Raw genomic sequence first — 23,828 nt, forward strand, 5'->3', positions numbered from 1 at the left:
AATAAGTATCCCTCATAGGCACTATTTCAGGTTTTCCTCCTTTCTCTCTACACTACCTCATGTGGTAAACTCATTAACATCTCTATGCAGATGATCTCCAGATCTATATATACAGCCCAAGTATCTGTTCTGAGCTCCAATTCCATATCACCAAGTGCCAAGGGACTGGATGTCCCACAGATAACTCAAACTCAGCTTGTCCAAAACAGAATTCATTTTCCTATCCCTAGCTAAACACACCTTTCCTGGAACTTCCCTACTGCAGCCCAGAGCACCACCATCCAGCCACTCAGGTTTACAACCTCAACATCACCCTTTACTCCTCACTCTTACTCAATCCATACATATAATCAGCTGCCAAATCCTGTCATTCTACCTCCTCAGCATCTTTTGTATATAACCCCTTCTATCCACTGACAGCTCCTCACTACCTCTCACTCAGACTATTAAAAAGCCTTCTTACTTATTTTTCTGTCTCAAATCTCTCCCCACTCCAACCCATCCTCCAAATAGCTGCCAAACTGATTTTCCTAATATCTGACCACCTCATCATCCTACTCAGCAAAATTCAGTGGCTCCCCATTAATTCTAGAATGAAATGTAAACTTTTTTCTTTGGCATTTTAAGCTCTTCACAACCTAGCCCCTTCCTGCCACTCTAGTCTTTTTACACATCATTCTCTTCCATGTACTTTATGGTCATACTAGTCTACTTCCTGTTCTGTACAGACAAAACTATATTTTCCTGTTTCCATGCTTTTGCAATGGTTCACCCCAAAACCTAGAATGTACTACTTCCTCACTTCCACTTGCCAAAATCACTAGCTTCGTTCAAGACTCACCTTAAATTCCACCTTCTGTGGAAGGCTTGTCCTAGTTCCCCCAAGCTGAAAGTCACTTTCTCTTTAAGGTCACCTCTGTATCATGTACTTCCTCTTGCAACTCTTTTTACTTTTTCTTTGTATTCCTAGTGTTTAGCACAGTGTGGCAAATATTAAGAGCTAATAAAAGCTTACTAACCAACTGCTTAAAGGAAAACAAAGACAAAAGAGAAATAGGCCTTGCCTTCAAGGAATTTATATTCTATGGGGGAAATAACATGTATATATTCAAATAAACATAAAATATATACAAGATAAATACAAGGTAATTGGGGTTAGAGCACAGAAAAAGGCCTCACGCGGGAGATAGAATGTGAGTTGAATTTTGAAGGAAACAAGAGACTAAGAGGCAAAGGTAAGGAGGTAATGCAAAAGTTAAATGTTTGACAAATATAAAGAAAGAAGCCTACTAAATTATTTTTATGACACAAATTTGATACTAATACCTAAATCAGGAAGAGTCAAAACAGAGAAAGAAAATTATAGACCAATTTCCCTAATGAATATTGATGTAAAAACTTTAAACAAAATATTAGCAAAAAGACTGCAGCAACTTATCTTGAGAATAATACACTATGACCAAGTAGTACATTCCAGGAATGCAAGGCTGGTTCAATATTAGGAAAACTATCAGCATAATTGATCATAGCAACAACAAAACCAGCAGAAACCATATGATTATCTCAACAGGTGCAGAAAAAGCTTTTGACAAAATAGAACACCCATTCCTATTAAAAACACTAGGAAGCATAGGAATAAATGGAGTCTTCCTTCAAATCATAAGTAGCATCTACCTAAAATCATCAGCAAGCATTATATGTAACAGAGATAAACTAGATACATTTCCAATAAGATTGGGGGTGAAACAAGGATGTCCATTATCATCACTGTTATTCAATTTGGTACTAGAAATATTAGCTTTAGAAATAAGAAAAGAAAAAGAAATTGAAGGAATTAGAAGAGGCAAAGAAGAAACAAAGCTATCACTCCTTGCAGATGGTAGGATGATATACTTAGAGAATCCTAGAAAATAAAGTAAAAAACTACTTGAAATAATAACTTTAGCAAAGTTGCAGGATATAAAATAAACCCACGTAAATCCTCGGCATTCCTATATATTACTAACAAAGCCCAACAGCAAAAGATAGAAAGAGAAATTCCATTTAAAGGTACTGTAAACACTATAAAATATTTGGGAGTCTACCTGCCAAGACAAACCTATATGAACACAATTACAAAATACTTTTCACACAAATAAAATCAGATCTAAATAAATGGAAAAACATCAGTTGCTCATGGTTAGCCTGAGCTAATATAATAAAAAATAACAATTTTACCTAAATTAATTTACTTATCCTGTGCCATACCAAACTACCAAAAAATCATTTTACAGAGCTGGATAAAATAATAACAAAATTCACATGGAAGAACAAAAGGCCCAGAATATTAAGGGAATTAATGAAAAGAAATGCTAGAGAAGGTGGCCTAGCCAAACCAGATCTTAAACTGTATTATAAAACAGCAGTCATTAAAACTACTTGGTAGGGGCAGCTAGGTGGTGCAGTGAGTAAAGCACCGGCCCTGAAGTTAGGATAACCTGAGTTCAAATCTGGCCTCAGACACTAGACACATTTACTAGCTGTGTGACCTTGGGCAAGTCACTTAACCCCAATTGCCCTGCCCCCCCCAAAACAACTTGGTACTGGCTAAGAAATACAGTGGTCGATCAGTGGAACAGGTTAGGTACACAAGACGCAGTAGTCAATGACTATAGCATAAATCTACTCTTTGATAAACCCAAAGAATCCAGCTTCTGGGTTAAGAATTCACTATTTCACAAAAACTGCTGGGAAAACTGGAAAAGAGTATGGCAGAAACTGGGCATAGACCAATATATTATACTATATACCAAAATAAAGTCAAAATGGGTTCATGATTTAGGAATAAAGAATACTACTATAAGCAGTTTGGGAGAGCAAGGAATAGTTTACCTGTCAGATTTATGGATAAGGGAAAAATTCATGACCCCACAAGAGATAGAGAGCATTACAAAATGCAAAATGGATGATTCTGATTATGTTAAATTGAAAAGGTTTTGTATAAACAAAGCCAATGCAACAAAGATTAGGAGGGAAGCAGAAAATTGGGAAAGAATCTTTACAACCAGTGTTTCTGATAAAGGCCTCATATCTAAAATATACAGGGAACTGAGCCAAATTTTTAGGAATACAAGTCATTCCCCAACTGATAAATGGTCAAAGGATATGAACAGACAGTTGTCAGAGGACGAAATTAAAGTCATATGAAAAAATGCTCTAAATCACTATTGATTAGAGAAATGCAAATCAAAACAACTCTTAGGTAACAGATCTCTCCTGTCAGATTGGCTAATATGACAAAACAGGAAAATTATAAAAGCTGGAGAGGATGTGGGAAAACTGAAACATTGTTACATGGTTGGTGAAGTTGTGATCTGATCCAACCACTCTGGAGAGCAATTTGGAACTATGCCCAAAGGGCTATAAAAATGTGCATACTCTTCGACCCAGCAATACCACTTCTAGGGCTGTATCCCAAAGAGATCCCACAAGTGAGAAATGGACCAGTATGTACAAAACTATTTATAGCAGCTCTTTTTGTAGTGGCAAACAATTGGAAATCAAGGGGATGCCCATCAATTGGGAAATGGCTAAACAAATTGTGGTATATGAATGTAATGGAATACTATTGTGCTATAAGAAATGAGGAGCAGACAGACTTCATTACAACCTGGAAAGACTTATATGAACTGATGATGCTGAGTGAGGGGAGCAGAACCAGAAGAACATTACATATGATTACAGACAAACAGTATCTGTAAGGACTAACTTTGATAGACTTGACTCTTCTCATCAATGCAAGGTTCAAAGACAGTTCCAAAAGACCCATGACAGAAAAAGCTGTGCACTTCCAGAGAAAGAATTACAGAGTCTGAATACAGACTGAGGCAAACTATTTGCTCTCGTTTTTTTCCTTGTTTTTTGGTTTTGTTTCTTCTTTCTCATGATTCATTCCATTGGTTATAATTCTTCTTTACAACTTGCCTATTATGTAAATAAGTTTAATGCCAAGGTATATGTAGAACCTATATCGGATTACATGCCATCTTGGGGCGGGAGGGGGAGGAGAGGGAGGGAGAGAAAATTTGGAACTTAAAAACTTGTGGAACTAAGTGTGGTAAACTAAAAATAAATTAAAAAAAAAACCTCCAAGTTTGGGGTCACAAAGAGTCAGAAATGACTGAAATAACTGAACAACAACAAAGTTCAATATAAGTCAACTATATGATCTAGTACCCCCAAAAGCTAATATTTTAATCTGAAACTAAATTTAGAGGCATAGTGGCCAAAACTAGAGAGAAGCCAGTCCTATTATAATCTCTGTACATCTTACAACATTCAATGCTGGGCTGGTGCCCATTTTAATAGTATATTGAAGTATATCCAGAAAAGGGTGACCAAGATGGTGAAAGGCCTCAAGATCAAACCACGAAGACCTGTCGAGAGAACTAGTGCTATTTAGCTTGAAAAGAAGAAAAGACTTTGGGCAGAAATGCTGTCTTCAAGTATTTGAAGAGCTATCATGTGAAAGAGAGATTAAAACCCCTGCTTGACTCCAGAAGGCAGAATTTGGAAACAACAGGTAGAAGTTACAGAGAGGCAAATTTAGGCTTGATACAAGGAAAAACTTCCTAACAACTGAAGCTACCCCAAGTTAGAATGGGCTGCCTCTACACTATAGTAGTAGCATATCTGTTCACTAGCAAAGGCTCAATAGTTATAGGTGTGTTCTGGAATGGATTCTTGATCAATCTGAGGTTCAAGTAGATGGTCAGTTTCAATTCTCAATTTTTTCAAATTCTGACAAGATAGTCACTGAAGTCTTTCTAGCACTAACATTCTCAGTCTAAGACTACACGATCCATTTCTTGGTGACCCAAAATACTACCCCAATGTACAAGGTTAGCTTGACCCCAGCATAAGCTACTCGGTGGACACTGTGGTTATCAAGAGCCATTCTTTGTAAGGAATGTGCTTCCCCTAACATAATGTTCTACAACCAAGGTTGTTCTCTAGACATAAAGAATAAAGGATTGATAACAACCTAAAACACCACTGGGCACCTCAAGAGCAAAAAGAAAACTCACTATTTTGATTTCTAATCCTAGTATCAACAACTCTCTGTGTAAATGTAGAAAACATTCTAGAATACCTCAAAATACACTAGTTCCATCTTGTTAATAACTCAGATCTTTCCATTTGTTGTACTGACACAAAGCAATGCAAATATTAGCTGGAAGCACCCCTAAGCTATATTTCCCCTTTTTTAGTGATATTCTGTCCTGACCTTTGCCTACTATGGGGTAGCACAAAGGGCCTATGAGGTCACATTAATTTGCAAAACTGGCACTAAAATAAGAACACCCACATCTAATTCTGCACCAAAATCCTTTATGAATAGCAAGCCTCTACCTTAAAGTGCTATATAAATGTGAGTTATTATTATTATTATTATTATTATTATTATGGGAGAAAGTATATAGCAGAACAGGTTAGAGTCTAGAATTGTTTAAATGAACTTTCCAGTAAGCAAAGAATCATTTCGCTAAGTATATTTTGAATACTTACTATGTGGAAGACAGTAAAAAATAAATTATGACATGGTCCCCTGTCCTCAAGGAGCTTACAATTTGGTTGAGGAGACAAGACTTAGGAAAACAAAACAATGAGAAGAGCTCATAATTAGGTTCTAGAGAAATGAAGAATTAGAAAGACAGGTACTTCAAAAAAGGATCAGACAGATTTGCAGACACACCAGATCAAGAATTTTTTCTTTAAATCAGGGCTAACAATGACATGAAATTCAGATGGAAATCATAAGTCAAGAAAAGAAATAAGAGAAAAAGAGTCAAGGAAGACTAGAGACCTCAATGTGTTTCCGTTTCTTATACTGTGGAGAAACTTCATTTCCAGACAAATGAAACAAAGAAAAAAAAATAGAGTAGTTTTGACTACATACTCTTTGATCTATAGAGACCACTGCCAGATCTATACCCCCAAAGAAGTCAAAGGCAAAAAAAAGGTCCCAAACACACCAAAATATTTATAGCAGCACTTTCTATAGTAGCAAAGAACTAAAAACAAGGACGTTCATCAATGCAGAATCACCAAACTATGGGACATGAACGTATTGGAATACTATTGCATCGTAAGAAACAATGGATATGACATACAGAGAAGCATGGAAGACTTACGTGAACTTCCACAAAGTAAGCAAAACCAGGAAAATAATATATACAACCACATCGGTGTAAATGAAAAGAATCAAAAAATCAAAACTGAATGCTGTGAAATTATGAAACTATGATAACCAAACAGCTTGGCCTCCAAGAACGAGCAAGCACTTCCCATCCCTCTTTGCAAGAAAGGTAAGGGGAAGGTATGGATGTGGAACACTGAAAAAGCTGTTGGATACAATTGATGTTTTCCTGAGCTTTTTTTTTTTTTATTCATTGTCATAAAAGATAACTTGCAAAGGAAAGGGATGACTGGGCAAAAGAAATGTAGGTAATATAAAAGCAAAAGCAACCAATAAAGATTAAAAAAAAAAGGCAAATATAACCATATTGGGACGGCAGAGACCTTAAGAGATCATCTTACTCTAACATCTTACCTTCAGAAACACAAACCTAAACTAGGATGAGAATATATCCTAAAGATAACCAGAGGAAATTCTAACATCTCTTTCAGTAAAGCTGTCCTAAATAGAAAGAATTAATCTAAGTAACCCAGTTCAATCTCTCCTAGGAATACCCCTAGCTAAGGGCTACTTATTCCTATGAAATTCTTCCCTCCTAAACATGGATCTTTCCCCTCTACAGATTCCACAGAAACATACTCATAACAACCTTGTAAAGTACATCACCCTGAATAAGTAGAACAGGAATTTACAAAGACTTCTCTTTTTCCTCCCTGACCTTGCCCCCAAAACAAAAGGTTACTACCCAAATCACACTTTAGGCTACATGGGAAACTATAGCAAGGAAGTAAGGCAGAAAAGGTCCTTATCCAAAAAGAGGTGAAACCTTCATCTCATCATACACAACTTAACCTCTTATTCCAGTCACTACATTAATACAGGATCCATCAAGAGCTATTCTGAACTGATGGCAGAGGTTTCAACTGAGATGAACCTCTCCCTGGGACAATACCAGAATACCAGCCTAATCCCTGGGAGGGAGGCCTGCTACTGAACAACTTCAATCTACTATGACTTCCTTTATTTATTACCCCTTTCCTGAAATATTACAAAGAAGATAACAAGGGCGACTCAGTCTTGTCATCTTTCCATTGTCCTTTGAGCCGAGTAGTCTCTGGAAAGTTAGCCAACTCTCTGCCCACTCCATCATTTATGTTTTCTCATGGTTGCTGCCATCAAATCTACTGAGGCAAACTCAATGTAAGGGTTTCCAGCTCTCTCTTAGCTCTCCACTCTCAAAGGCAGGGGGTCCTGGACCCAAGATAGAATCCAGGCCATCAAGCTACCAGTTTATGAAGCTGGCCAGCTCATAGTGAAGTAGTCATTCAAATCTTAGGCAACAGGGCAGCATCCTGCTGTGATAGGATTAGTATTGTCAAACTTTGTTTCTCTGAGTTCACTGAATGGGAGGTATGTGCTCTTCCTCATTACCAAAGAACAAAAGATCTTTCTGACCCACCTATTGTGACACACCAGGAACCCAGGTTTCACCAAAAGAAAACAAGACCATGGGGGAAATCAGGGCAGTCTGGACAGAGACCAACCAATTTCATCTAACTCTTTCCTTCGAAGCCAAGCTGCTAAAAGATCAGAAGGCAAGGTGAAGTAATCCTAGTCAAGGTAGATAAAAGTCATAAGGAAAAAGATCCTTAGGCAAGGGAGAAGTGTTTAAGAACTAAAATGAAGAATTTAGGCCTCCTCTATATATAAAGAGCTTCATGCCAAATGAACTGAAAAAATTGATTATCCCCAAACCAGTCACACTACTATATCACCTCCAAATCCAGTCAAAGTCTTGAGATTTCAGGCTGAAAACACTAGAATTCCTGGGAAGGAACTCCTTCTAAAACCAAACAACATTGCGTATTGCATACACAATCTCTCTCTCTCTCTCTCTCTCTCTCTCTCTCTCTCTCTCTCTCTCTCTCTCTATCCTTCCCATGAGAGGGACTTCAATCCATCTCTGGGAACTACAAATCACAAACAGAAAAAAAGAGAGAGAAAAACAAACAAGAGATCCTTAATGGCCTTGTTTTCTTCCCTGAGCCCACTGTCTTCCCTGAGCCCTCCCTCTTTCGTGATAATACATTACATGCGCCTTCCGAGGCTGTCCGGCACATCAAACGCCCAGCACTGGCTTTGATGTGTGGCTCCTCCAAAGGGAAATGGCAGGCAGATTAGATTCCCTCATGTTGGGATCTGAGAGGGCCTGTAAACATCTTGTGTGTGAGGACTGCAGCACGCTGAGGGGAGGAGCAGCTTGCAATCGCTTCCAGACCTTCTGCAGTCCCAATTAGCAGAGATCTCCCTTCAGAGGACAGTGGGGACCCAGGGGGAAATTCCAGTGGATTTAGGAGACTTCCCCTCACGCACTAGAAAGAACCATAATGCTTCCTCTGCACAACCTTTCCCAAAAAGTTCTAAACATCTCAAGCAGAAAGGAGGCTTGTGGCTTATGGAGAAGACCCAGCAACCAGAGTTCATATTCAATAGGCATGAACCCCATGGTAAAACAGAGCTATCTAGATGGACCATGAGAACAGATCATCAGAATGAATATGTAAGCCACTTACACACTTACTTACTTACTTACACACACACACACACTCTCTCTCTCTCTCTCTCTCTCTCTCTCTCTCTCTCTCTCTCGAAAACAGTTTCACCTCTTCAAGCAGAGAATAATGAGCACAGGAAAGGCACAAAAGTATGTGTTGACTGATTTTTCCATGAGAAGCAATGAAGTCCAGTTTAGTAGACCTACTGTTTACATAACACCCACCAGCAAAGCCCAACAAATCTACTCTTTTGATGTGGATTAAATGCCTGTTACTATTTTGCAGATACTAGCTTTTTATCTAAGCAGTTCATCATATTACATAGGTCTATCCATCCCACTTCCATAAAAATATACAGTTCCTAGCAATTAGGCTCATTAAGTCAGGGAAAGGTATGGTATTTGAAGCTCTTTTGTGCTCTTGGGCCTTCTGTTTTGGTTTAACAGAGCTGGGGCTGGGACACACAAAACTGTAGCCAAGTTAAACCAAAGGCCAGAGCCACTCCCTACACCAAAACAAAGAAACTGACAAAGGTGCACCTTCAAGACCTAAGCCGCTCTCCTCTGCCAGCTCAGATACATTACCATGAGGAAAGGCAGCATCTCCAAGATGGGGGCTGGAAACTCCTTCAATAAATCAATCAGCAAGCATTTATGGAGCATTTTGTTAGGCACTAGGAATACAAACATCAAAAATGAAATAATCCCCACTCAGAAGAAGCTTACATTTTAATGTGAGAGACAAGTTCATATATACCAAATATAAAGACAATACAAATCAATACAAGGAGGTTAAAGACAAAATATTTAGGGAGGGAGGGCACTAACAGTTGGGAGAATTAGGAAGAGCTTCACATAGAAGGTAGTATTCAAGCTGTATCTTGAAGGAAAAGCAGCATTTTATGAGGAAGAAGTGAGAAGGGTGTGAATTCCAGGCACAGGAAATAGCCAAGGTAAAGGCCCAGAATCGGGAGATGGGGCAGGTCAACTTGGTTGGATCAAAGAGTACAAGAGGAATCATGTTAAAAAAGGAAGCTACAAAAAGAGGTTGGGGTCAAGCTCTCTGGGGCTCAAGCCAGGCCGGGAAGGCTAACTAGAGAAATTTCTACTTTAACCCAGCAGCAAGGGAGAATCAATAGAATATCCTGAACAGAAGAGTGACATGGTCAGATCTGTGCTTAAGGAAAATCACTTTGGCAGCCAGGTAGAGGATAACTGGAGGAGGAAGAAACGTTAGGTACAGGGATATCACATAGGAAGGCATTGCAATAGTCTAGGTGAAGGGTGATGGGAGGCTGAACTATGTAGGAAAAAAGGGCCAAAACAGAGAGAGGCTGTGAAGGGAGAAAAGGAAAGACTTGGCAATTCAGCCATCCAGCCAAACTGGCTTTCCCTGTATTCCTCACATACACAGACACACAGATAGGCATGCGCACACACACACACAGCTGTCCCTCTCCTGTCTCAGAATTGGTCTTCCCTTAAAACATAGATCAAGCCCCATCTTCTGCACGAAGCCTTTTCAAGCACTAGAGCTCTCCCTCCCTCCCAAGTTATCTTGTACTTCATTACTCTGCATATATTTGTAATTATTCACTTGACATTCGTGCTGCATACATATTTATGTATGTATTTATTGTCTTCTTCCCTCATTAGAATGTAAACTCTCCAGCAAGATTCTTTCAGTCTTTATACTTATATCCTCAGCACCCGACTTAGTGTCTGGCACATAGCAAATACTTAATAAACTGTAGAATGATTGAGGGAGCATGAGGAGTCAAAGATAACTCCAAGGTTATAAACCTGGGAGAAGACCAGAAGAATGGTGGTGTTTTCAACAGAAATAAAAAGACTGAGAAAAAAGGTGGAATTAGGGGAAAAACAACGAATTCTGTTCTGGACTCAAGTGAGTTTGTGAGGTCTCTGGAACATCTAGTTTAAATTAGGGCTCAGAGATTGGGGCTCATGTATGAGATCTGTGAGTTATGTGCAGAGAGATAATAATTAAATCCATGGGAGGTGATGACATCACTGAGAGAATATAGAAAGAAAAAAGGGCCCAGGACAGATCCTGGGTTGGGTATGAATGATGAGTATGCAGACTGAGAAAGAACAGTAGGAGGAGAACCAGGAAAAAACAGTTTATGAAAACACAGAGGATAGAGAGTATCCAGGAGAAAAGGGTGGTCAGAAGTGTCAAATGTAACAGAAAGGTCAAGAACAATAAGGAATAAGAAAAGACCATAAGATTTACAACAGGAGGAAACAAACTATGGTTATGTAATGAAATGTTATTGTGTTATAAGAAACAAATATGATGAATACAGAGAGGCTGGAAAGACTTAACATAAATCGGATGCAGAGTAAATTAAACAAAGCCAAGAAAATGATGTAAAATAACTACAAGAATGAAAATGGAAAGAAAAACCACCACAAAACAACAAAAATGAATACTGCAAAATTACAAAGAAAACAAGCATAGTTCCAACGTAGAGATAAGAGAAGACATTCCCAAATCCCCCAGTCCTTTTTTAGAGAAGTGTGGTCCCCAGGTGTGCATACTGAATATATTTTCAGGTTTTTTTTTCCAATCAGTTTTACAAATCTTTTTCTATTCTTCCTCCTTTTTTTGTTACTTTAAAAAAGTAATATGGAATAACTATCTGGAAAGGGAAAAAAGAAGAGAAGTAAGGGAAAATTCAGGTACTAAAAATAAAAGATATCGATAAAAAAATGTTTAAAGGGGTCACTGGTAACTTTGGAGAGAGCAGTTTTAGTTTAATGGTAAAGCCGGAAGTGAGAGGAGAGAAAGAAGAACAATGAGTATAGATGGCATTTTCCAGGAGTTTGGCTCACAGAAAGTGGAAAGACAAAGGATGTTCAGGCAGTCAACTAGCATTTACTAAGTACCTACTATATGCCAGGCACTATGCTTAGTTAAGCTGTGCTATGCTAAAGGTAAAAAACAGTCCTTACACTTAAGAAGCTATAGCCTAACTAGGGAGATAACAAGCAAACAACCATGTACAAACAAGATATATACAGGATAAATTGGAGGTAATCTCAGAAGGAAGACATTAAGATTAAAGATTTAGAAAGGTAGTCCTACCTTACAGAAGGTAGGACTTTAGATGAGATCTGGGGGAAGCCAGAGATGCTAGAAGCCAGAGAAAAGGAGATGGAGGTAGCATGACAGACAGTTAGTGAAAAAGCTAGGTATCAGAAGAGTTGCACATGAGAACCAGCCAGGAGACAAATATCATTAGATTGTAGAGTACATGAAGGAAAGCAAGGTGTAAAAATACTGGAAAGACTAGGAGGAGGGGAAGGTTCAGATTATAAATGGTTTAAAAGCCAAATAGGATTTTGTTTGATCCTGGAAGCTACAGAGAAGCCCTGTAGTTTCTGGGTTTTTTTTTCTATCGGGGGAGGGGAGGATGTTATATGGTCAGAACTACTCTTTAGGAAAATCAATATGACAGCTGAGTAGAAGATGGACTGGAGAGACTGGAAGAAGGAAAACTAACCAAGAAGACTACTGGAATAGTCCAGGGATGAGGTGATGAGAGCCTGCACTAGAGTGGTGATAATGTCAGAGAAGAGAAGTGGATGTTATACAGAGGATGTTATAAAGGTAGAATCTATAAGACTTGGCAACATGGGGGGTGAGAGAGGGTGAAGAATTGAGGATGACACACCTAGGTTGCAAGCCTGGGTAACTGGAACAAAGCCTTGACAGTAACTGTGAAGTGAGGAAGAAGAGAATGTTTGCAGAAAAGAAGAGGTGATACAAATTTTAAATGAAATTGAAACTTTACAAGGGACTTGGGTGAGGAAGGTAGGGTAAGGAGCAAGGAAATAGGGTACAGGCTGATAAAAGGACCTCCCCTTCTCTCCCACCCCTAGATTCAAGAAGAGTTCTGATTTGGACATGTTAAGTTTAATATGTCTACAAGACAACCAGTTTAATATGTCCAACAGACAGTTGGAGAGATGTAAGCCTGGAAACTGAGGACAGAGGTAACAACAGACAAGCAGATCTGAGAGTCATCTGCAAAGAGATGATGGTAAGTGAATGGTGGGGTTTAGTGCAGGTTTTTTAAGGATGAGGAAATAGACATATTTGAAGGTGGTAGGGAAAAAGCTAAGTAGACAGGGAAAGGCTGAAGATTGGAGAGAGGGTATAAATGAGTGAGCAATCTGCTGGAAAAAACAGAAAAGGATGAGATTAAGGGCACATGTAAAGGACTGACTTATTATGAAAGCATCATAATCAGTCACTGGAGTAAAGCAAGAGAGAATGGGGGATGATTCCACGTGATTTTAAGAGAAAGGGAAGGAGTAGAAGAGGGAATTCACGGCAAATGGCCTCAAATTTCTCAACAAAGTTAAGAGGTGAAGTCCAAAGCTGAGAAGGAGGTGAAGGGGAAATGCGGGAGGCTTGAGGGAAAGAAGATTTGGAACAGCTACCATGGGGAGTGAGGTAAGAAACAGAAAAAGAATTAGGGAGTAAAAGGATTTGTTTGTGGCAGTGAGGGCCCAGTTGAGATTAGATAACAAATTTGTAGTACAGCAATTTACCTCAGTTGTGTGAATTCCTTCACCTCTATTCAGCAGCACATTAGTAAGGTAGAACCATCTGGTAGCAGTAATAGAGGGCTGCAATTTAACAAGCATGTGATAGAACAAAGTGATTCAAGAGAAGATGCCATTATGGAAATGAATTAGTTAACCATAGGATTAGGACTAAGAGGAAGAGAAAGTGAAGTCAGAGCTTGAGTAAATAACCTGTAAAAATGCTGAGGGGTAGAAGGATTGAGGCAGGGTCAATTTAGACTAGGCTTAGGAAGGGTGAGGCAGAGGGAAAGATTTAATGACTGGAGGTTATGGTTAGAGAAAGGAATGTCGGAGCTTTTGGTCATGGAAGAGGTCCATTTATGGGTAATGGTTAGATCCAGTGTATGACCATCCCTTTTTGTGGTTGAAGTGGAGTAGAGGAGTAGGTCACAGAATTTAAGGGGACAGAGGAATTGGGAGGTTAGGGAGTATGAAGAAGCATCAGTATGAATGTCAGAAGTGTCCTAAAAGGCGCTCTGCTTCACTTAAATCCAATTCACTTGCAAGTCAAGACAACACCCTGCTGATGTCACTGATCCTCTTCTAGAATGAAGGACAAAAAACAATTACAGTTATAAAGGCAAGAGTTGGGAAGTAAAGGAAGTGAGCCAGCTTCTGACCTCCTTGAGAAAGAAGGGAAAAATGACCTGGGGGGCTGACAGACAACAGCCTCAATGATTTGATTAAGACTGAAAAATAGTCTCAGCTCAGTCCTCACACAGATGTACCTTACGAGCCTATGAATGGCCTTCTAGGTCATAGTTCTTGAATTAGATAAATGAAAAGAAGATACTGTAACAGAGACGACAAATAAGAAGGTACACTATCCCATGGAGAAACCTTTCCTCTTGCCACCTGTCACCCCCAAAGACCATGCAGTGAAATACAGTCTAATAAGAGAAAATATTCCTCTCACTATTCATCACGACAGAAGTGAAAGAAGGGAGACAGCTTTAAGGAAGAAGCAAGCAAAACCAAGCCAGGACACCAGACCACTGTGGTAGACTTCAAGGACAGATGAGGCAAATACCCAACCGACAAATCTGAAGGGTCTGAATCCAAGACCCTTGTTGCCTCAGTAGAATCTAACCTCTATCTTAAGGAAATTCTACCTTTTCCATCTCAGCTGGCTGCCATGGTGAAAGCAAGCTAGAAGGCCAGGATATACTAGCAATCGAGGTAGAATCCAGGCCATTGGGAGAGAACAAAGTACAAGTTCGTTAAATTAAAACTTTAAAAGTGATTAGTCATGCCTAAGGACAAGGAAGTTAAGTATAGGTTGATAAAAGGACGGACACACACACACACACACACACACACACACACACACACTGTCCCCCATCCCAAGATTCAAGAATAACAACAAATTTTTCAATTGAGTAAAATGAATGAAAGAGAAGAAAAATCTATGTTGCTTATCCGTATGAGATCTACAGACACTAATATAGATAATCTCTACTTTCTGGTAACACAAACAATCATAAAGATTTAGGGGGAAAAGGCCAAAAGAATCAAACACTGGTAAGGCAGTATAGTTTAGCAGAAAGAATCCTGGACCTGGAGTCAAAAGGCGCCTGGGTTCAAACTCAGCCTCTATGTGACCAAGGATAAATCACTAAACCTCTCTGACCTTCAGTTTTCCCACTTGAAAAACAAGGATAATTATACCTAACAGTGCCCACCTCACAGGACCGGCATAAGAATCAAATGAGACAATGTTTGGCAAGTGTTTTGTGAGCTCCACAGCACTATACCAGTCCATTATTTATCTTATTATTATTATCAAAGAGGCAGGTAAGCCAAATGAGGATAAAGAAATACACATGCTACAGTCTGAACAATTGACATCAGCCTCAGCATCTCAACTAGTGTAGTCTTCCAAAGCCACAAAAGAAAGCAAAGAGGAATTATCTTTGGAGCAGAGTTTATTAGTTTGACATTTAGAAAAAATGCCACATTGTTCCTGAATCAACTTCAGACAGATTGTGGCTTCAAGCAGAGGGTGCAGCAAAGGAGAGGCAAATGGAGCACCCTAATTTCTCTAAGCCTGAGAAACCTCTACTGAGTACAGGCTGCTGTCTAGGCCTGGTCAGGTTCTCCAAGATAGCTGGTGAGTTCATACAATTATCAGCCAAGCAAAGCAAGCTTTGAGCTAAAAAGGTACTGACTGTCCTTCCCATCAAATTAGTGCAACTTCTCCTGTTCTAAGAATAAGATGGCATCCACGAAGAAGGCTGCATGAAACAAGGTGTAGAGAATGGTAACTGCATTTCATCTCTGTAGGTCCCTGTGACTCACGCACTTGTTTTTTAATTAAGCCTCACCCTCCAAGTGGGGCCAGGAAACCTGTGTCTAAGAAAGAAGGGAGAAGATACTGGAGAGCAGGGGCAAGTAGAATGGAGGAAGGTGGATGCCATTCAGTTTGTATCTCTAGTCTCACATCTCGCAAACAAGTGCTTTGCCATAGTAGTCAGTCCCAAGGGTTATCCAAGAGTTACCAAAAAAAGAAGAAAAAGCACTCTGGAAATTGCTTCAAGTAAGGATGGAAGGCAAAGACAATTCTGCTGGATCGTTCAGATAATATGCTATGTTTATGCTTTTGCCAGCAGCATGTAACCTCTATGTTTTAAAAACTGCCAAGTCAATCTTGATTCCAGAAGGTAAAATGTAAAGACTGGAGGAATACATCTACTTACCAGGTTTAGAGGGAGAATGAAAATCTCCCTCAGAGAAATGCTTCAGAGATATAACAAAGATGGAGAAGATAAAAAGGAAGCGAGTAATTCTCACTTTGTCAGGAAAATGAAAGAATATAAAACCAAGATGTAAGGAAAGAATCACTGAATACTTGAACGCATAAGATGTATACAGTTCTTCCCAGAAGGGGAAACTGAGCTATCTCTGGAGGAAGCAACTATTTGTGCTCCACAGAACAAGGAGATAGATCCACAGATGACATCAGGTGGAAAATGGTGATAGTAGAAAGAGGAAGAGATGAATGATGGTGGCTGGTGACTTTCTGTTAAGGGGTACTGAAACAGCTATTTAATAACATAGTATAAACAAGAGAATACATGTATCTGGGACATGACCAAGAGCCTCCCAAGAACTATCAATCTAATGGCTACTACCCACTTCTAGTTATTCTGAAAGTATGATAAGACCAGAAGAAGCAGAGAACAATATTGCTAAGGATTATTTAGCCCTGGTTTAAAAAAAAAAACAAAACACAACTTGCCTGGTGAAAAAAGAACCTTGGAGGAGTAGATGGTATTTTTGTTACCGATGTTGATTTAAGGAACACAGGACACCTACTAACAAAAGCAGAGCAGCTACAAACTTCTTAGAGTACTTTAATAACTTCATCCTCCAAACAACAGCAGTAACAAGAAAATGCTTTTCTGAAACTGATACTGACCAACAAGGAGAAACTGGCTGATGAACTAGAAGTAACAGGAATGATGGAGGCAAGTGACCCACCTGTTATAATTTAGGAAAGTGACTTCTGGTGAGGGGGTACCCAATTTCTCCAGAGCTAGTCCATTCCTCTTTTGGATAGCTCTCGTTGTCAGAAATTTTCCTTTACGTCAAGCCTGAATCTTCCATTCCTCAACTTCTATCAATTGTTCCCAAGTCTGCTCTGTGGGGCCAACACAGTAAATCTAATCCTTCCTCTATGTGACTGCCCTTCAGCCCTTCAAATACTTGACCATGGCTCCAACATGCCCCCTAAAGGAGAAATCTTTGAAGAAGTACAACTCCCTGCATCATTCACTGAGCCCTTAAAGTTGTTATATCTCCCACTTTTATAAGGTATTCATACCTTTTTGATAAGTGGGACACTCTAGATAGCTCCTAGGAACGCACTAAGTAAAATAAGAAGATACTTTTAGTGAGGTAATCAAACAAAATGCATTTATTAGGCACTTATAAAGCACCTGGCATTACGCTAAACTCTCAAGATACAAAGATAAAAGTGAAAATAGCCTTGCCAGGAGAAGCTTAATAGGGGAGACAACATGTACATACTTAAATATACATATAATATGTATGAAATAAATACAAGGTTTAACATGATTGCACATGTATAACCTATATCAGATTGCTTATTATCTTGGGGAGGGGGCAGAGGGGAGGGAAAAGAGTGAGGGAGAAAAATTTGGAACTCAAAATGAATGTTGAAACTATCTTTACATGCAATTGGAAAAAATAAAATACTATTTACAAAAATAAATAAATACAAGACAGTTTAGCAAGAAAGACCACTAGCAAGTGGGGGGACTGGGCGTGATTTCTTTAGAAAGTAAGTGTCTGATATTCTGGAAAGCAATTTGGAACTATGCCCAAAAAGTTAACAAACTGTACATACCCTCTGACTCAGTGATACCATTACTAGGTATATAACCTAAAGAGATCAGGAGAGAGGAAAAGGATCCATAAGTACAAAAACATTTACAGTTTTTTGCAGTCACAAAGAACTGGAAACGGATGGAGTGCCCATCAACCGGGCTGAATGATAAATTACTGAACAAATTTCGGTATACGAGTGTGACAGAATACTACTGTATTACAAGAAATAATGAAGGAAACAGTTTCAGAGAAGCCTGGGAAGGCTTACATGAAATGCCTACAGAGTAAAATGAGCAGAACCTAGAGCACAATTTATATAATAACAACATCATAAAGAAAAATAATTTTGAAATATTTAGGAACTCTGGTCAACACAGTGATAGTTCCGGAGGACTTACCTCAAGACAGAGAGGTGATGAACACAGTATAGACAGATTTTTTTTTGGCCACGACAAATGCTGAAATTTGTTTTCCTTGACTATACATCTGTAACAGGGGTTTTGTTTTTCTTGCTTTCTCAAGGGAAAAAGGGAGGGAGATGGGAGGGTGTAGAGGTGGACTTTCACAGATTGGAAAAAAAAAAATTTAATTAACTTCTGGTCTCCAGCAGCTAAAGCCAGACCAGTTCCTGATTTGTATTTTCCCAAAAAGCAATGGCTCAACTGAGGCCAGAGAGACTGTCGGCAAACTCCTCTGACCTACCCTCATTTCCACCAAAGGACCAAACTCATATCGAGCTAGTAAGGACACTTTGATTTCAGAAACTCCTGACATTTCAGAGACTCTTCAGAAATGCCTGAAATTTCAGAAAAGACTTTTTTTCTACAATTAGAAATTAAAGGCTTAAAATGTAAATGCGTGGTTGACTTAAACAGTCAACTGAAAAGTATAAATAGTGCCTTTCCAGGCTAGAGAACAAGGGGACATTAGACACCAAAGGAGGCTGCCCCAAGACCAAGAACACAAAACACAGACTTCTGATTTCACATGCCTACGGTTGGCCCTGTTTGCCTGTTTACCTTCAACAAATAAATGCTGTAAGGTTTTCCTGTCCTGCCCAACTTGACAGGGTTATTAGATGGAGCTACAGAGCAAAGCACAAGCTTAGCAGGAACATTCCTTCAGAGCCAAATGATGAAGGATAGCACTGTTTCATACAAATATGAAGCTTTAGAGGAAGGAAGGTTTGGTTTGTTTTTTATAAAATATAGCCAACTCTGTTATAAAGTAGGTTCTTTCCCAAAGGGTTTATTAATCAAGGAATTACTGTCTTGCCTTCTCTTCCATTTAAGGATCCTCAAAGTATTAAGTCACTTTCTGGGAGAAAGCCAGCCCAAGCACCTTAATTTCCCCCTCATGATCTACTCTATCCTTTGCAGGGCCCCCAGCATCCTCGAAGAGAATTAAAGCTACTAGTTCCTTTCCTTCTCTAGTATCCAAAATTAAGGACCACAACTCTGAACAGGAAATTTAATGAGGGATTTTATCCAAACCTTCCTATAAAGAAAATGCAAAACATTCCAATCCCAAAAAAGTTAGTCTTAAAATCAGTTTTCTCAAGAAAGAATCTCAGCACACCAAAAACAGAAAAGTCCTAAAAGTATAATACAATTCACCTGGAATAAGCCAGTTCTCTTAATTCCCAATCACAGGTCTGGCAACAGCACACACTTAAGAGAAGATCCAGGATCTCCTAACCTCCTTAAGAATGCACGCCGAACATTCATGTTATTTCTTTTCTTACCTGGTTTGTACAAAATGAACAAGAATCTCCCAGAGTGTCTGGCGAGAACAAAATGTATCTTGTAACCTAGTGCCATCATCCAATTGCAACGCAATCCGAACCTACAAGGGAAAAAAGGGGGCATAAAATCAGATCCACAATTAGCAAGAATGACAGCTTTTTTTATCCCCAAGCCCTATACTAGAGAGATTGGGGCCTGAACCAAACAACCTAACTGCAAAGGTACAAAGAAAAAATGCTATCTGATGACCCTCCTTCAAAACGCAATTTGGTATTTGTATGAAACATTGGGAGTACAAAGTCTGCTAGAGAAGTTTCTTCCTTTTTACCTGAATGACAATTAACAACAGACACAAAAAACCAGGAGGAACTGAGATTTCAGTTCCATGGTTTCAAGCAACAAGTATGTTCCTACTCTAGAATGGGAGCACTGGGGAAAGAATAAAACTACTTTTTTCCTAAGCTCTACTGACAAAACCCAGAGGGCTGACCCTACAACTTAGCAAATAGGGGGAATAAAGAGCATCACCCAGATCTCCCACAGAATTAAAGACAAACAATGAAACAGTCACTGCCGGTAAAAAACTTCCACTCTACTAAGAGTTTAACTATTTAGTAACTATTAATTTAGAATACACCAGTTCAGAATGCACAATAATTTAGAATATCTTCTCCCCAATTTTATGATCAATCATATTTTCAGATAACCTTCTGGACCAAAGCCTTGTTCAAACAAAACTCCCAAACCTTGAAACAACTCTTTCCCACACCTTTGCTTTGCTCAGAGGCTTACCTCCATTTCTATCAGAGTATCAGGAATAAGGCTAGCTTAAAAACTACAAAAATTTTTCCTCCTAATATTTTCTAGTTCCTATCATCCTCCTATAACCCAGCTATTTCTACAAACTCTCTAAACAGGCCATTTTCTCTCCTTATGCCTGCCTCTTCAGCCCTAGCCTAACTGTTGTATTCTGAATAGGACTCTTTTTCACTATCCCTTTCTACTCAATCCAACCCTCTTTTAACACTCTAAAGGTACATAACTTCATTTCTAATAGGTACCATACTTTAAAGCAGCATTTCTCAAATTGTGTTCCATGAAATGTAAATAGGAGTTCCATGAGAATTTTCCTTAGCAATATTTTTCTTTTTTGGCCATGAAATCATACATCTATCAAAAATATTAACCACATACAGCAACTCTGAGGTATGAAAACAACTTTATTTCTCCTTTTTTTATCCCCAAACTTCTGAACATCCTTTATCCCTGAGGTATTACATAGCACCAGTTCCCTTTGAACTAGCATTGTTGAGCTCTATTTACATAGCTCAAGACCTAAAATCTTCTGTGATAACAGAAATGATAACTTAAATAAAAGTATTTTCAAATAACAACACTGCTCAAACTAGGACTGATTTTTTTATCCAAATAATCCAAATCGGCAAACTACTAAGATCCCACTACCAAACAAACATCCCTAGCTAGGTCTAAGCAGAAGAGATGAGAAATGGGAAAAACTGGGGGCAATCTGGAGGCATTACAGAAATACAGATATGAGATATGCCCTGGACTGCCTGCAACAGGAAAAAAGAAAAACTTATCAAAGTGATGCTGCAAAAGTAACTTGGCGTCTAGATACAGGGAGTGAAGGAGATACAAGTTAAATATCACCTACAAGAGTTTAGGCAGGGAACAGGGGAGAGCAAGGGAGCAGGAGGATCAAAAGAACAGTGGTACCACTGTTAGAAATAGAGAGGCTGGGAGGAGAAATCAACCTAAGGCTAAGTAAACACAGCAAGTTACTGGTGATAGTGGGCTGTTCAAGATATCCCAAGTACAAGATATCCTAAGTATACTGGATCTCAGATAAATGAGCAAGGAGGATTAGAGAAATAATACATTTGGAAGTACTCAACACAGAGGTAATAGTTGAAACTGCTAAAGTAGATTAGTTTTGAAGGGAAAGAATCACAAGGATAAGAAGCAGAGAAGAACTGAATCTTGAAGGATAGCCACAAGAAATAAGAAGAGTTAACAAAAAGAGAAAGAAATAGAAGAATCAGAAAAGTATAGTAGTCTCTCCCTAAGTCTTTTCTTTCTCAAGCTTTTCCTAGACAAAACTAGCATCCTCTAGCAGAAGTATCTACAGCATACATAGTCACTCAATCTAGGTAAAGTTAACATCAGTTTAACCTAAAAGGTTGCCTCTTGATGAATCTTACTGATGAGGTTCAGACTGTGGGAACCCCATTTAACTCCCCTTGAATCTTCCCACTAGATGAGGCTTTTGCCTGAGGCCAAAAGCCTTTCATTATTGCTAGGCCCAAATCTCTAGGTTAGTTTACTCTTAACCTAGCCTAGCCCTCCATTGTCTGGCTAGTTTCCACTCTAGATCTTGTCAAAGTGTTTACGCCCAAATCTGTTACCCTTAAACTAGCCTAGCCCTACATAGTCTGTTATCTCCAGGAAGCCTTCACCTACTTCCCACCCATAATCCATTCTCTTGGTTCCTGGAGTCAGACCTCATCCCAGTCCCATCAAGCTCCTCCTTAGACTCCTCCTCAAGACGCTCCCTAAACCCCTCCTCCCATCACCCCAGGACCACCCTAGATCCCTCCTACAATCTTAGTGTATATAAGTTTCATCTTGCCTCCATGAAGGTGCTCAGATTCCATCTTTGGCCTGCTTGTGAAAATGAGCATCACAAAGGGTGAGATTTCTTAAGACAACCCACTATGGCGAATCTGTAATAAACTTTGTGTCTCTTTGGCTGCGAGAAGGCTTGAATCAAATTCTTTTGAGCAGAACCCCGTGTGTTGGTATTTTGGGGTCTTGACCACCCCTAAAAACTTATGGTTCCCTGACCGGGAATCGAACCCGGGCAGTGGCAGTGAAAGTGCTGAATCTTAATCACTAGACCACCAGTGGGAAGATTCAAGGGGAGTTCAAGGGGGTTCCCACAGTCTAAACCTCATAATTACAATCTATTAGAAGCTTTAGTGTTGAAACTTCTGGGTCATGTGAACAACAAGATGGAGGACTAGACATTTTCTCTGATATCCACAATCTCTTAAACCTCTCCAAAACAGAAATTATGCACTAAAGATAAAGCAACTTCAGCTGTTTCCGTGGTCTAGGATACCCAGAACTCCAAAGAAAGCTCAAAAACAGAAATATAAACTTATACTGTCTCTGAGTTCACTTAGCACCTCTTAAGGATCTGTCACATGAGTAGGGGTTTGCAACAAATACCAGCCTCACACCTCCATTCCCCCTCCCTCTTTTCAGTGCCACAGAGACCATAGCTCCAGGCTGTGGAGATTTGCTCAGGGAGTTACAGACAAAACCATGTGCCAGCCCTTCGGAAACAAAATCCTGCGGAGGACACAACCCCACAACACCAGCACAGCAGTTCTGCCAGTGGCGAGGCAGATAATCCTTTAGCACTAACACCACAAAACTATGATATGACAGTGGAATCCTGTAGAAGCAGCAGCATAGAAGAGGCAGAACAGGACAGACTACCAAAAGGGAGGGGGGGAGGGGGAGGACATAAGAGCACTACACTAAGCATGAGGGAAAGAGCACAGCATCCAGATAGGACCAGTTCTGACCATCCCAAAGACATTTGGGGCAGATAACTAAGTTGGTGAATCATGAATTACACAGCATGGGGGGAGGTTGAAACACTTTGAGATCTAGCCCCTAAGGAAACCACCATCAGAGAGGGCAGGGTCAGAAAGTGAACAGGGGGAAATCAGGGGGAAAAAAGATTAAAATTAACAAAAATCTATGGAAGAAACATTGAACCTAAGCAGATAAATCAACAAGGAAAACATCAACAAAAAAATGAAATATGGCCTCCAGATCTAGAAAAATGATCCAACAGTTGATGTGACAGAGGACTCTATGGAACGTAAGGAGAACATAGAGCCACAATATGGAAAGCAGAATTTGTGGCTTGCGCAGCAAAAATGATGGACAGAATAAAAGAACTGGAATCTGCAAAGACAAGTCTCACTAAAGAAACAAAAGAGAGAACAACAGATTGGGAACGTAAATAAAAAGAAGTGAAGGACAATCTAGAAGAAAAGAAACAAAAACATAGCATAAAATATTCTATTTCAAGCAACACGTAACTGATCACGAAGACAGGATACACAGCGACAATCTAAGGCTCACAGGCCTCCCAGAACCAAAAAAAAACTTAACACCATGAGGCAGGAAATAATGTATGAGAATTGCCCAGAACTTCTGAACATAGAAAATGAACTACTAATTGAAAGAAATTACCTCAGGGGGGGAAAAAAAACCCAAAGTTACAAACTCCATGACATACCATGGTTAAATCCAACAATTCAATTTGGAAACAAGAGGTTCTGCA

At 39.3% G+C, this 23,828-nt stretch overlaps 1 protein-coding gene across 3 annotated transcripts in view; it reads right to left on the reverse strand.

Annotated features, from left to right (window-relative positions):
- Positions 1–23,828, reverse strand: part of ASPSCR1 (ASPSCR1 tether for SLC2A4, UBX domain containing) — a 143,804-nt gene that overhangs the window by 107,189 nt on the left and 12,787 nt on the right. For all 3 annotated transcript variants that reach the window (XM_036755362.1, XM_036755361.1, XM_036755364.1), the window contains exon 4: positions 19,444–19,544. In XM_036755362.1, coding sequence (XP_036611257.1) covers positions 19,444–19,544 — 101 coding nt within the window. The remainder of the gene's footprint in view (positions 1–19,443; positions 19,545–23,828) is intronic.

This window comes from Trichosurus vulpecula, chromosome 4, assembly GCF_011100635.1.
Source record: "Trichosurus vulpecula isolate mTriVul1 chromosome 4, mTriVul1.pri, whole genome shotgun sequence".
NCBI lineage: Eukaryota > Metazoa > Chordata > Mammalia > Diprotodontia > Phalangeridae > Trichosurus > Trichosurus vulpecula.